Here is a 14861-nt window from a genome sequence, read left to right as displayed (position 1 = left end):
CATATCTACAAGGTGAACACGAACGCTCCTCCACAGGCTGAACCGCTTAACCACTAACGCACCGGCCAACTGGTACCAATACATACATTTGATCAGTGCAGACACAGAGCCAAGTGCTGGCAATGTGTTGAGATGTAAACGCCGCACATAATTCTTTGTTCACAAAGACAAATTATTCTCACCGCTCATTCAACGCGCACCTCTGAAAGCGCGACAGGTTATATACCTGGATTAACATAAAGCTGCATAACCAGAGATAATGTGGTGGGTTTTAAACTCGACTCCTTCCTACCTTGATGAAAAATTCTGCAAAGAAACATAAGTTCTCACAAGGGGTTCATATAGATATCCATACCGGTCAGCCTGTGTCCAGTTTGACACAGGCTGACCTGTGTCAAACTGGAGACGTGTGTGATCCTCACTGAGGTACACTTCAGACATCAAACAGCGACAGGGCGCGAGACAACACACAGAGACGCCAGTGGTGTGATTGGTCCTCTCCCGGCTTTGTGTCCTAGTAAATACGTCAACTATAAACTATCTTATAGGAATAATTCTGCTCCGCCAGTGAAACGCTCAGTGCAACAGAGACACTTGCAATCCGGCTTATTTAAAAAAATATATTAAGAGATTTTTACTTATTTATTTTCTAAAACAACCAACACTTGGCACAGGGTGCAGGTAAGGCATGTGGGGCCACCAGGCTTATAATACACTGAGGGAAACCCTGATAAAGGAGACTCCTGTTGGCCCACCTGAATAAGCAGACAAGCACATATCAGGAACCCTGCAGTTTGCTTATCGCCATGGAGTTGGAGTTGATGACGTCATCATACAATTGCTTCAACAAACCCACTGTCACCTGGACACAGCAGGCAGGACTGTGAGGATCATGTTATCAATTTGATGAATAAACTGAACTTGACAACAATTTATATTAATTAGGATTGATTTGGAATGCAATGTCCTTGACTTGGACTCTGTATGATGGACTGACTTGATTCAGTCTTGTACAATTATTGCAGTTGTAAAACAATTAAACAGTGGCAGTTCAATCTCAGTATCCATCCAAAAACAATGTCTTTCAACAGCACTAAATTGTGGTTCCACAATATAGCAGGACCTCAAGGAAGACACCAATAGATCTTTAACCCAATAAACACATTTTCATGTTCAAATGAACATGAAAATAATAACTTAGCAGTCATATTACATTGTAGTATATTGTAGTTCTTTCCCTCTTGCTCTCGGTAAAGGCAGACGCTTTTTTTCTCTGCTCCCTCCTTTCCCTGCTTGCTCTGTTTTTGTCCTGTCTTTTTCTATATTTTTGGAGCCTTTCTTTGCACATCCTCCAAATCTACAAATTATGGATCTGTTCAACTGGTCTCTCAATGCAAATTTTCTCGGCGAGAAGAGTGGGCACAGGGGACACACCTGGCAGGAAACACCCTGGATTTATTCATGATAACAGGGTTTCTGCTGTTACCTGCGGATACCTGGCTTATCGACAAATTTGTGACGAACTTGGCTGAACTAGCAGACACTCAGACACGTTGGTGTGGACAGAGACGCAAGTTGGATGTGAGTTGGATGCGAGTCCTCAGCTGGGCTGAGGACTCTAAAACTCACTAATGGAAAGGAATACATCTTGGAGAAGTTGCTAGTTTCGGTTCAGTGGAACAACCAAACTAATTTGGATGATTGGGAACTGAGATGTATCGGAGAGACTTTAGGGAAGATTGAAATTTATAATCTACCCGACCTAAGACATTCTGTATCTGAATTGGCTTTCCCCTGTTGCCTTGGAAGGGCTGCATATTTCCAATCTCCTTGAAGATATGTAAACATTACGCTCCTTCACATCTCACCCCCTTCTGTTATCCATGCAGCTGTGGAGCTGAGCGCTCCCAAGGACATTCCTTGAAAACAACATCTTATCGGACTTCTGCTGGGAGGCTGAGCAACGTGGTTTCAAGGCTCCGTGATGTCACTGCCTTCACTCATGTCTTTGTTTTGTCTGAATGTTGCTATGTGCCATAATGTGTCCTTTCCTCTTTTTACTTTATTCCCCTTTATTATTTAGAAACTGTGGAGTATTCACTTTTAACCCAAAAAAGGAATTAGTCGCCCTTTAGCTTATTTTTTTTATAAATTGTAGACTACTCATTATTTAGACCAAAATTATACTTCTTAGAAGTAATAATAATAGTAAAATTTAGTATGCTCTAAATTTTACAAATTTAGAGGATACTTAGAAAGTCCAGAGGATACTTACTTACCAGTGACGTGCGGTCAGGGGAGGCAGGTGAGGCAGTGCCTCACCAGCCATCATGGAAAGAAAGAAAATATATAATCATAAAGTAATTTAAATTGTTATATTCATCCGGTGGTTTGTACTAAAAAATATTTATTTTTCATGTAGCTTCACCAATTTCGATTTTTATTTGTTCAAAATCACTGAATTTTCTTATTTTCCCATTCAAATGCTTGGAAGCGATGCCGGTGAGGCAGCAGCGAGCTCTGCCTCACCTTGGATTGCGCAACCCCTGGCTCTGTGCTGGCTGCTAAGCGGAGGGAGCATGTTGCTGTACGGCGTCAATAAAATGGTTTAAACAAATTTAATATGTGAACTTATTTCCAATAATTTAGCTTATGTATATAATGTACAGTGCTTTTTGTCACCAACTGTGTTTGTGTAACGTGTTTCGTGTAATGAGCGATTATAAACGGCAGAGAACAGGTTCGAGGTGAGGCAGGCAGTTCTCTTGCCTCATGGCAGGGGGTGCTCAAGATCCCAGACGTTCGTCTTGTTCACTCCTCAACTGCCGAGTAAGTGACAGCGAGCTAGTCTAAACGATTCGGGAAGCAAGTCAAGTGCAGCGATAGATTTTGTGAGCTACAGTTTGTATGTGTAAGGATGCAGAAGTGAAACATAACCTGTAAACTGCTGTCAATCTATGCATCTATTTGCAAATCTGATTCTGATGACGTCAGTGCCTCACCAGCTATGAACCTCACCGCACGTCACTGTTACTTACACTTATTTAGCAACCCAGAACAGTTATTAGAGCAAACTTAGAATCCAGAAAAACTACCTGAGCAACTATGTTTTAGACTCCTATTCTTCCATCCCAGAAAAGGAATTAAACCAGAGGATATTTAGCAACCCTGAACAGGAACACCTAGTTTACATACTTTAGATCAACATTAGACTATTTTTCTTCTTTTGCTCTTTTTTTGGTTTATTATTTTGTTTGCATTTCCTTTTAATTCATGTAAAGCACTTTGTATTGCCTTGTTGCTGAAAATGTGCTACATAAATAAAATTACCTTTACCTTTATTGTGTTATTACTGTTACACAGTAATGAAGAACAGTTATTCAAAGTTTATTAACATATTAGTAAAACTAATCACAACATATACATTTCAATGGTAACATGTATCAGAGACATACCATATTAATAAAGGGACATAATAGGTCAGTGTTATACTGTTCCTTCAACTAAAATAAAAAAATAAAATAAAATAAAAACACCCACATTTTTACATCAAAATGGAAGTCCTGGTTGTTGTGATTCTGGCAGTGGTTCCAGGAAGAACCAAGCTGAAATTCTCCACTGTTTGCTCACCATTTTGATTTGGGGTTTGCTTTATAGAAAACATAATCTTCTTTTCTGAAGAATCCCACTTCTGTTTCATTAGCTGGAGAGAAAAAAAGTCAAATATTTAGATTAAACTGACCGGCTTGTTCTGGTAATTTATGTAGCATTTATTATTGCCATATAAAATTACATTACTGTACAATTATTAAAGAGCTCAGTATCATTTATTGTCTTACCAGCCATCTGTTAGGAATTATTTTCTTTTCCCCCTGAATGATCAATGATCAATCAAGCTGCATAAACTTTAATGGGGTTTTAAGCATTGCCTGTTATGTTAATTTGTGTAATGAGGGCCTAATCAGATCAATGTCTTGTATCAAGCTATGCATAGAAATCAGGCAGCTTTTCTTTCTTAGGCAATATGTTCCAGAAAAGTTTTCAACCAACTCAGAAGTCAAAATGCACTCTTAAAAATGAAGGCTATCGGTGCGTGAGCATACAACCATGACTCATTTTGTTGCAAATAGTCAACAAGACCGTGCTGAAGTCCTGCTTAGGCCTGTCACGATAACAAATTTTGCTGAGCGATTGTCTCAAAAATTATTGCGGTAAACGATAATCTTGTTTGACGACCATTTTAAACTGATGTAATAGTAATGGCATAATAATGCAAATGATATCCTGCAAAAAATAAATACACTTTATTTTCAAAAGAACATTTAGCACTGGAACTGGTAAACTAAATAAACAAAACAACCAAAAATAAAATGGACTCAGTCTCCATTAACAAAGAATGCACTTGAATAAAAACTAAACAACATAAAACCAAAGTACAAATAGAAACTACATTCAACCAAAAGAGTACAGATTCTAAAGTCTGTCTGATGCAATAGTTCACTCCTCCCTTTAGCCCAGTTCACACTACACATTTTTTTGCCCTGATTTTTCCCTTACAATAATCTTAGAACATCCAGCGTTCTTAGATGCGATAATCGTAACCGATCATCCTGTAGTGTGTTACGACTAATCGGGTTCAGTCGGTAGAGCCTCGTGGCCGCTCCGCTCTACATCAGGCATGTTCAACATGTTGGATTGTCTTGGCCAGTTTATCACTACAGCGAATGGTTTTCCATGACTGGGAGCGAGAACGTAGCCTGTTGAATGTGACCGGTAGCCAATCAGAAAGCGTGGATTCCCCTACGTGTTTTCTGAGGGGAAAGCATGAAAGGGAATCCCAAACAGCTGACACGGCGCAACCTAAAATCCGGTGGACATCGGAGATGATATGTAGAAACAAATTTAATGTTTATTCAACATTTTGTGCAAAGAATACAGAAATGACAAGGAGAGGAGTTGGAGCGAAACTGGTACTGCAGTTCATATACCTGATAATTTTTCAGCTGTTCATTGTTAACGTGACATACTGTAAATAGGTTATAATGATAGGGTTATTCATACAGTCAGGACTTTATGCTGACACTAGGCATTGCAGGTAGATTCTAGTAAAATATTGATTGTCCAAAGCCTTTTCTTTTTGTTACATCTTTTATCACTTAAAATAAGCTCACAAACTATCGCTATTGGGTCTACGTCATCAGCCGTGTTTCTAAATTCACGTGTGTTATAGTGGCTTTTACAGGATTTTCTGTCTGAAATCTGAATGTTGGTGAGAGAAATCGATTTGTGTGTGGTGTGTTACTCTTGCCCTGTGGCTGAACGCCACACAGCACGATCGTTATACCTAGGATTTTTTTTTGTCGGCTAATATGTGGTCTCTCCGATTTTGAAAATGGCCTCGCGATCGGCAGACAATTCCAAGATCATGTAATGTGCGCTGGGCATTACACTAAGGACATGAGGAAGGGAGGGGTCAGTGGAGAGCACCAGAGTTAAGTCTTTTTTCATTCAGTGTCATCAACAGAAAGAGAAATAGGCCGGAAGAAATGATAAAGCCGATAAATTAAAATGAGGTGAATAACTTTAATTTATCGTACGATTAATTGATTTATTATTTATCTCGACAGGCCTAGTCCTGCTCAATGTGATCCAAAAATGTAAATTGACTGTGCCTTTGAGAAGAATGAAACATGACATTTCTGCTCCAATGTTGTCATATTCCAGAAGAACAGTCAACCTGGGGAGTCGTCTTCTTCTCTTCCTTTCATCTTTTTCCCTTTAGGATCGCCACAGCGAGTCATCTGTCTCCATGTATTCTATTTTCCCCGTCTTTTTCTCTCACGCCAACTACAGACCTTTTCTAAAAAATTAGAATATCATGGAAAAGTTGTTTATTTCCCATAATTCCATTCTAAAAGTTAAACTCTCATAGATATAGACTCAGGGCCCACAGTTCAAACGATTTCAAGTATTTGTTTGTTTATCGTTACATAATTTGGGCTTCCAGTTAGTCATGATTTGGGACGCATTGTCTGCTGCAGGTGTTGGTGAACTCTGCTTTCTTAAGTCCAAGGTCACTGCAACAGTCTACCAGAATGTTTTAGAGCAGTGGTCCCCAACCCCCGGGCCGGTACCGGTCCGTGGACCAGTTGGTACCAGGCCGCGCAAGAAATAATTAAATATTTCCGTTTTATGTATTATTTGAGTCTGGAGGATCTTTTATTTTGAAAGTCCACAAGCAGCAAAATGAGTAAGAAACTGTAAGAGTGGAAATACTCTTTATGGAGTTGTTTTTTACTGAGGAAATCTGGTGCCGTTAAAGGTCAGTTTGACCTAAATAACTTGGAACTCCCTTTCCTTTTCTTGCTTTCAAAGCACAAAATTGGACCGAATTGCGATGGGAGGAAAGCTGTTAAGACTGATAAGAACAACATATGAGTGATGGAGTGATGAGTGATGGAGTGGCTTGTTTTGCACTTTTGAAACGGAGCAGATGTTGGAGGTCAATATGTCTGAATATTCCCAAAGAAACTCCAATACACACTCATTTAAAAGCTGATGGAATTCCTACGTAAGGACACAAGTCAAACACGGGCAGTAATGCTATTGGTCGAAACTTACCAACTTACACCAATGAAAATGAGATTCTATAAAACAGACTGACTCTAAGAATACGATGAGATTTTGGGGAGATTTGACTTTGTACTGTAAGATGATCTGTGGAACAGTGTAATAAATCTCCACCCGCCGTGGCCTGCAACAAAAGGACTCATCTCTGAGTATTATTTCTTATCTATAAATATAATTAAGAGTTTAAGACCTTTTTTGATCCTACAAAAAAGATAAGATTCTTTGGAAAGTTTCTTTATGAAGGAAAAAGGCCCAGAGAAGAGACAGGAGAATGGATTTATCCCGGTAAGTGATTACCGCCTTTCCAAGCTCGCTCTGCATAATATGGTGACCGGCTCGTTAATGAGGCAATGAAGCCTTTAAATTGCTTCTCCACTAGAGACCAAGAACCCTGAGCATCAGCAACACTTCTGGTGTTATTTTTCTTTCATCACTCCCAGATGGACCGTCTGGTTGCATGCAGAGAAACAAGCTCAGGGCTCCATTAGTCGTTATTGTGAGTTAAAATTTTCACAAAAATAACATATTCGTTTTTGTGGCGCATCTGTATCTTATGTTGAAGGGATATGTAAACGTTATCATAGCAACCAGAGTCGGAGAGCGTTAGGGCAGTGGTCGAGACGAGATGAGAGGAGTAGAGTTTATGAGTCTTAAGTCTGGTTCACACAGCACGATTTAAGGATTGTCGGCTGATTTTCCAAACCTCTGTGACCAAAGAGATGATAAAAGTCCAACAGGTTCAGTCGGTTCGTGTGTCCAGCTACACGGCAGGAGCAACACACCACACGAACCGATTCCACTCACCAACATCCCGATTCCACAAGAAAATCCAGTAAAACCCCCAACATACCATACATGAATTTAGAATAATCAAACCCGGATGATGATGTAGAAGCAGCAGGGTTAGTTTATGGATTCATTTTAAGCAATAAAAGATGAAACAAAAAGAAAAGGCGTTTGATAAAAGACAGCGGGAGCAGCCGCTCTATTTGCTGCACTATGATTGGGAGGTGAGTTATGTTTGTTCATGGTTAACATTTTTAACTGATTAAACATAACCACATATAGTAAACATATATAAAAATGATCTTCACATATAGTAATAAACATTTCCACATATCACCTCTGATGTCCACTGGACTCTCAGTTGCCATGTCAACTGTTTGGGATTCCTCGCCGTGCTTACGTCACCACGCTTTCTGATTGGCTACCTGTCACATTCAACAGGTTGCGTTCTCGCTCCCAGTCAGTAAAAGCCCCACAGGCTGGATAATCGCGCCAAGACAATGTTGGAATATGCCAGATTTTAGATCGGGCATATTCAACATACCACCACATAACACACCACACACTGCAGGATGTTGTAAGATTATCGTAAAGGAAAAATTGGGGCAAAAAAACCCAAAAGGCTTTAGCGGGAACACCAACATGAAAAAGCGTTATCTTACCCTAACCCAGGGGTGGGCACTCCTGGTCCTCGAGGGCCGGTGTCCTGCAACTTTTAGATGCATCTCTACTTCAACACACCTGAGTCAAATAATGAGGTCGTTAACAGGACTCTGGAGAACTTGACTGCACTTAGGAGGAGATTCAGCTGTTGGATTCAGGTGTGTTGGACCAGGGAGACATCTAAGAGTTGCAGGACACCGGCCCTCGAGGACCAGGAGTGCCCACCCCTGCCCTAACCCTAACGCTCAAGGACTCACTCTTGATTATTCCACCTTTATTAGAGACTTTCTTTGGGAGAACAGGCTCTGAGACACATGGGCTAATCTGCAAGCAGGTCACAGTTACAGACAAACACACACTCCCTGACCTCAAGGTCTTTGCCAGCATGTTTCTGTCTTACTATATGTGCCATATCCTACCCAATGTTGTCTTTTCATCCTACTTATTTTTATTTGTATTCAATTACTTTTTAGATTACTTTTGAGATTATTATAATTAGAACAAACTTAGAATCCAGAAAAACTACTTCCAGGAACAGGAACATTTAGTTTTTATTTTTACTTAGAAATTGTGGAGTACTCACTACTTTTACAAATTTAGAACATACTTAGAAAGCCCATAGAACACTTGCTTTACTGTTTAGATTATGTTTTTACATTGCTATGCAGAGAGACTCTTATTTTGCTGCCCAGAAAAGGAATTAGAACACACTTAGAATCCAGGAAAACTACTTCCAGAACAGGAACATTTAGTTTTTATTACTACTTAGAAATTGTTAAGTACTTGTTACTTTACAAAATTAGAACATAATTAGAACGTCCAGAGAATACATACTCACTTGTACTTTAGCAACCCAGAACAGGGATTAGAAAAAAACTTACAATCCAGAAATAATACCCTGGCAACTCAACAGGAATGGATTATCAATATTAATAGATTCTCTTTCTTTTGCCCTTTCCTTTGGTAATTTGTTTTGTTTGTATTTCCTTTTTAATTTATGCAAAGCACTTTGAACTGCATTGTTGCTGATAATGTGCTATATAAATAAAATTACCTTACAACAAAGGAAACACTGGCTTCCATAACGCGCAAGCATTGCCACATCGCACCGAGACAGTGATAAAGGCAAAGGGATTCCCAACAAAGTATTGAAGATTGACGTATTGGTTTTAAACAATATGTTTAAAAACAATATTAATCTTTTTTCTGCAAAAACTGAGAAGTAGCTTAGGCTGATTTCTTCAGAGTATTCTCATTTTTTGAATTCCTATTTTTGTGGGTTTGATGAGCTGGAAGCCCAAATTATGTAACAATGAACAAATACTTGAAATCGCTTAAACCAGTGGTCCCCAACTACCAGTCCACGGACCAATTGGTACCGGGCCGCGCAAGAAATAATGAACTACTTCCGGATGTTTTATTTTGAAAATCCTAACCCGGATTTTACAGGTTACGTCTTGCGTGTCAAAATTGAGCCAACTTACAGCAGAATGAGTAACAAGACAACATCAGAGTACTGCGCGCGTACTAGGGGGTTAACCCTAACCTCCCCACCCCCGAACAACAGCATCGGACTCGATTCTTCCCTCCCCCCCGGTCCGCTGACCGGTCCGCGCGACTAAAAAGGTTGGGGACCATTGGCTTAAACTGTGGGCCCTGAATCTACAACTTATGAAAGTTTAACTTGTGGAAGTAGAAGAATCCATGACAGAGGTGAAATATGAAACATCTGAGTTTTGACAACATAGCTGAGGGTCAGAGGTCAGGGATGTCTGTATGGCTGGGAACAGGAGAGGATGATAATGACCTCGTTCCTGAACTAAACCTGTTGAAAAATGTGTTCAGCTCATTTGCTCTGTCCAGAGTTCCATCTGTCTACTTCACCTTTTGCTTGAAGCCTGTATCTTCTTCATCCCTGACCACAGATCTCTGATTCTGTTCCTCTGCAGTTTATTCTCCAGTTTCTTCCTGTACTTCTCCTTGTTGTCTCTAATCTTGACTTTTAGCTGTTTCTGTATACTCCTCAATAACTCCCTGTCTCGTTCCCTAAGGACTCTATTCTTCTTGTTTTACAGTTCCTTTAGTTCACTGGTGATCCAGGATTTGTTATTAGGGAAGAATCTCACTGTTCTGGTGAGGATGATGTCCAGTGTGGCAGAGCTTTACTATGACCACCGTAGTAATTCTATAGATGGTGTTTATTGTGTTTATTGTGTGAAAAAAATGGAGAAGTTATATAATATACACTCTCTTTATTAGGTACACCTGTCCAACTGCTCATTAATGCAAATTTTGAATCAGTCAATCACATGGCAGCAACTCAATGCATTTAGGCCAAGATGATCTGCTGCAGTTCAATCTGAGCATCAGAATGAGGAAGAAAGGTGAATTAAGAGACTTTGAACATGGCATGGTTGTTGGTGCCAGATGGACTGGTCTGAGTGTTTCAGAAACTGCTGATCTACTGGGATTTTCACACACAACCATCTCTAGGGATTACAGAGAATGTTCCGAAACATGACAATATCCAATAAACTGCTGTTCTGTGGGTGCAAATGCCTTGTTGATGTCAGAGCTCAGAGGAGAATGGCCAGATTGGTTGGAGCTGATAGAACGGGAACAGTAACTCAAATAACCACTTGTTACAACCGAGATATGCAGAAGAGCAACTTGAATGCACAACATGTCGAACCTCGAGGCGGATGGGCTACAGCAGCAGAAGACCACACCGGGTGCCACTCCTGTCAGCTAAGAACAGGAAACTGAGGCTACAGTTTGCACAGGCTCACCAAAATTGAGACAACAGAAGATTGGAAAAACATTGCCTGGTCTGATGACTCTCGATTTCTGCTGCGACATTCAGATGGTAGGGTCAGAATTTGGTGTCAACAACATGAGAGCACGGATCCATCCTGCGTTGTATCAATGGTTCTGGCTGATTTTGGTGGTGCAATGATGTGGGGGATATTTTCCTGGCATACTTTGGGTCCATTAGTACCAACTGAGCATCTTGTCAACGCCACATCCTACTTGAGTATTGTTGCTGACCATGTCCACCCCTTTATGACCACAGTGTAAGATCTTCTGATGGTTACTTCCAGCACGATAACGCACCATGTCATAATGCGCAAATAATCTCAGACTGGTTTCTTGAACACAACAATGAGTTCATTGAACTCAAATGGCCTCCACACTCACCAGATCTCAATCCAACAGAGCATTTTTGGGATGCTCAAAGTCAAGATTAGAGTCATGGACCCTTCTTCCACAAGTTTGTCTTCAACCAAATCAGGAGATGCTGCTGCTCTCTTTGCCTCCCCCTCCCACTTTTCTGTATCTAGAAGTCAGGTGAAGAGGCAGCTGGAGAGACTGAACAAGAACATGGCTGCAGGTCCAGCTCTGAGGGATTCTGCAACATCTCTTCAACCTTAGCCTGTCCCAAGAGAAGGTTCCACTGTTATGGAAGACATCCTGTGTAGTTCTGGTACCAAAGAAAACTCTCCCTTTAGTAATCATTGACTGTAGACCTGTTGCCCTGACAACCCACATTATGAAGGCTCTGGAGAGACTCCTGTTGGTCCACCTGAATTAGAAGACAAACCCGTATCAGGACCCCCTGCAGTTAGCTTATCGCCATGGAGTTGGAGTTGATGACATCATCATACACCTGCTTCAACAAACCCACTGTCATCTGGACACAGAAGGCAGGACTGTGAGGATCATGTTATTTGATTTCTCCAGTGAATTTAATACAATTCAGCCTGATTTGCTCTGTGAGAAACTCCAGAAGACAAAGATGGAGGCTTCAACAATCACCTGGATCTATAACTACCTGACAAACAGACCACAGTTTGTGAGACTGAAGGACTGTATGTCTAACCAGGTGATCAGCAACACAGGAGCACCACAGGGGACTGTACTCTCACTATTCCTTTTCTCTCTCTACACTTCAGACTTCCAGCATAAGTCCGGCTTCTGTCATCTACAGAAATACTCAGATTACTCTGCAGTTGTTAGGTTTATCAGAGATGGACAAGAGGTTGAGTACAGAGAGCTGGTGGACCGCTTGGTGGCATGCTGAGGGAACAATCATCTCAAAAATGAGCAAAACAAAGGAGACGATTGTAGACTTCAGGAGAAACAGGGTTAAATCAAATCCTATTCCCATCATGAGAGTAGAAGTGTAGGTGGTTGAGAAATATAAATACCTCTGTGTTCATTTGTACAACAGACTGGAATGAAGACACAACAGTGAAGCAACAGCCCTTCTTAAGGAAGCTAAGATCCTTCAAGGTTTGCAGAAAGATGCTGCAGATCTTCTATAAGTCTGTTGTTGAAAGTGTTATCTCTTCTGCTGTCATCTCTTGGGGCAGTAGCATCAGAACCAGGGACCTAAAAAGACTCAACAGTCTGATAAAGAAGGCTGGTTCTGTTCTGGGGACGACTATGGAGATTATTATGCAAAGAAGGATTCTTCATAGGATCAAGACAATTATGGACAACACTGACAAACCTCTTCACAATGCTATCTTGGGAAGGCAGAACATCATCTGTTAGAGGCTTCTTCAGATTCAGTGTTGTACAGTCTGCTGTAGAAGATCTTTCCTGCCAACAGCTATCACCATCTTCAATAACTCTGAAGAATATAAATTGATGAGTTACAACATTTAATTTCCCTTTTTGATTAATAAAGTATTTTTGAATTGAATTTGATTTGAATGTGGTGGAATGGTGAGATTCGCCTCATGGATGTGCAGCCGACAAATCTGCAGCAACTGCATGATGCTATCATGTCAATATGAAACAGACTCTCTGATGAATGTTTCCAGTACCTTGTTGAATCTATGCCACGAAAGATTAAGGTAGTACTGAAAGCAAAAGGATGTCCTACCCAGTAGTTGCAAGATGTACTTAATAAAGTGGCCAGTGAGTGTACCGTATTTTCCGCACTATAAGGCACACCTAAAGACCTTCAATTTTCTCAAAAGCCGACAGTGCGCCTTATAATCCGGTGCGCCTTATATATGGACAAATATTGAGCCACAACAGGTCTCGCAACTACGGTAAGCAGCCGCCGACTTCATTTTCCCCCGTAGAAGAAGAAGCGCGTGGTGCACGCTGGGTTTTGTGTAAAGACCCCAAAATGGCTCCTTTTAAGAGACACGCTTATGATGCAGAGTTTTGTAGGATCAAAAAAGGTCTTAAACTCTTAATTATATTTTATAGATAAGAAATAATACTCAGAGATGAGTCCTTTTGCTGCAGGCCACGCCAGGTGGACATTTATTACACTGATCCACAGATTATCTTACAGCTTCATTAGTATAAAGTCAAAATCTCAAAAATCTCCCCAAACTCTCCCCAAAATCTCAAACTCTTCTTGGAGTCAACCTGTTTTTATATAATCTCACTTTCACTGGTCTGAACTGGCAAGTTTTAACCAATAATGTTACTGCTCGTGTCTTGCGTATGTTTGACGTAGACTTCTTGGTTGCCCATGTACTGAATGTGTATTGGGCTTTTTCTGGAAGTATTCAACCTTTCTCTCATCTGCCACCGTAGCATCAGAAGTGCCAAACAACAATTATTATTCTTATCTACCCAACCAGTTTATTTCCCAGATATTCTTTCAGTCACACTTCGGCTTCGCACGCAAGGAAAAGTTGGGAGGCTAAGTCAAATTGACCTTTTATGGCGCCAGATTTCCTCAGTAAAAAACAACTCCATAAGAAGTATTTCCGCTCTTACAGTTTAAGCTCAAGGCGATCAGTGACGCAGTAGAACACAGGAATAGAGCAGCAGCGAGAGAATTTAACATGAACGAATCAATGGTGCAGAACTGGATATATTGTGATTGCACTAACGTTTGATTTACCGTAACAGTATCAGACTGTTTTTTACGTGTTTATTGAATCGAGGAAAAGTTCCCCTCCACTATATGTTATACCTTGCTGTTGTTAAAAGATAAACTGTGTCATGAAAATACCACGACACTTACTTTACCTCGGGGAAAATAATAAAACAGTTGTTTATTCATTTTGGGAATGAACAGAGTTTTCAGAACGCTGGTTTATAATCTATTAATAAAGTTTGACTGACCTATCTGACTGTTTTGTTGACATTCCCTTTAGCGCAGTTCCATCTAATGGATGCATAACGTAACCCCAGCCTCTACTGGAGCGTCTATTCTATACGCCTTATAATGTGGTGCGCCTTATATATGAAAAAAGTTTTAAAATAGGCCATTCATTGAAGGTGCGCCTTATAATGTGGTGCGCCTTATAGTGCGGAAAATACGGTACATTAGACGTCCATGCCAGTTAAAAGCAGACAAAAATAGCAATACCTCCATAGCATCTCAAAAGTTCAGCACCTTCTGTTTGACCTCTTGGTACTGAGCCCTCTGTTAAGACCACAGGCTCTTGTTCAAGAGTGGCTTGACAAGAAGAATGTCAGCTGAAAACCACGTTTTGCATCCGTCTGCGGTTCTTGAAGCACTGACTCCAGCTGCAGTCCACTCTGTGAATCTCTGTCACGTTTTCAAATGGGTCTTGCTTCACAATCCTCTCCAGGGTGTGGCTACCTCTATTTCCTGTACACTTTTTCTACCACATATTTTCCTTCCCTTCACTTCTCTATGAATGTGCTCAGACACAGAACTCTGTGCAGTCAGTCTCTTTACCTTTGTGACTTGCCCTCCTTCTGCAAGGTGTCAACGGTCATCTTTTGGACAAATGTCAAGTCAGCAGTCATCCCCGTGATTATGTAGCCTACAGAACTTG

General features: G+C 40.6%; 1 protein-coding gene across 4 annotated transcripts in view; it reads right to left on the bottom strand.

Moving 5' to 3' along the window:
- The window catches only part of c7h2orf76 (chromosome 7 C2orf76 homolog), a 61005-nt gene that overhangs the window by 32737 nt on the left and 13407 nt on the right, over positions 1-14861 (bottom strand). For 3 of the 4 annotated variants that reach the window (XM_023336283.1, XM_023336282.1, XM_023336284.1), the window contains exon 5: positions 3631-3703. In XM_023336283.1, coding sequence (XP_023192051.1) covers positions 3631-3703 — 73 coding nt within the window. Of the gene's footprint in view, positions 1-3630; positions 3704-12287; positions 12716-14861 lie in introns of those variants that run through there. The other variant, XM_023336285.1, reaches the window with a different exon arrangement.

The sequence above is a fragment of the Xiphophorus maculatus genome, chromosome 7 (assembly GCF_002775205.1).
Source record: "Xiphophorus maculatus strain JP 163 A chromosome 7, X_maculatus-5.0-male, whole genome shotgun sequence".
Classification (NCBI taxonomy): Eukaryota; Metazoa; Chordata; class Actinopteri; order Cyprinodontiformes; family Poeciliidae; genus Xiphophorus; species Xiphophorus maculatus.
Note: the sequence above shows the minus strand (reverse complement) of the source record. Positions and strands in the feature narration are given on the sequence as shown.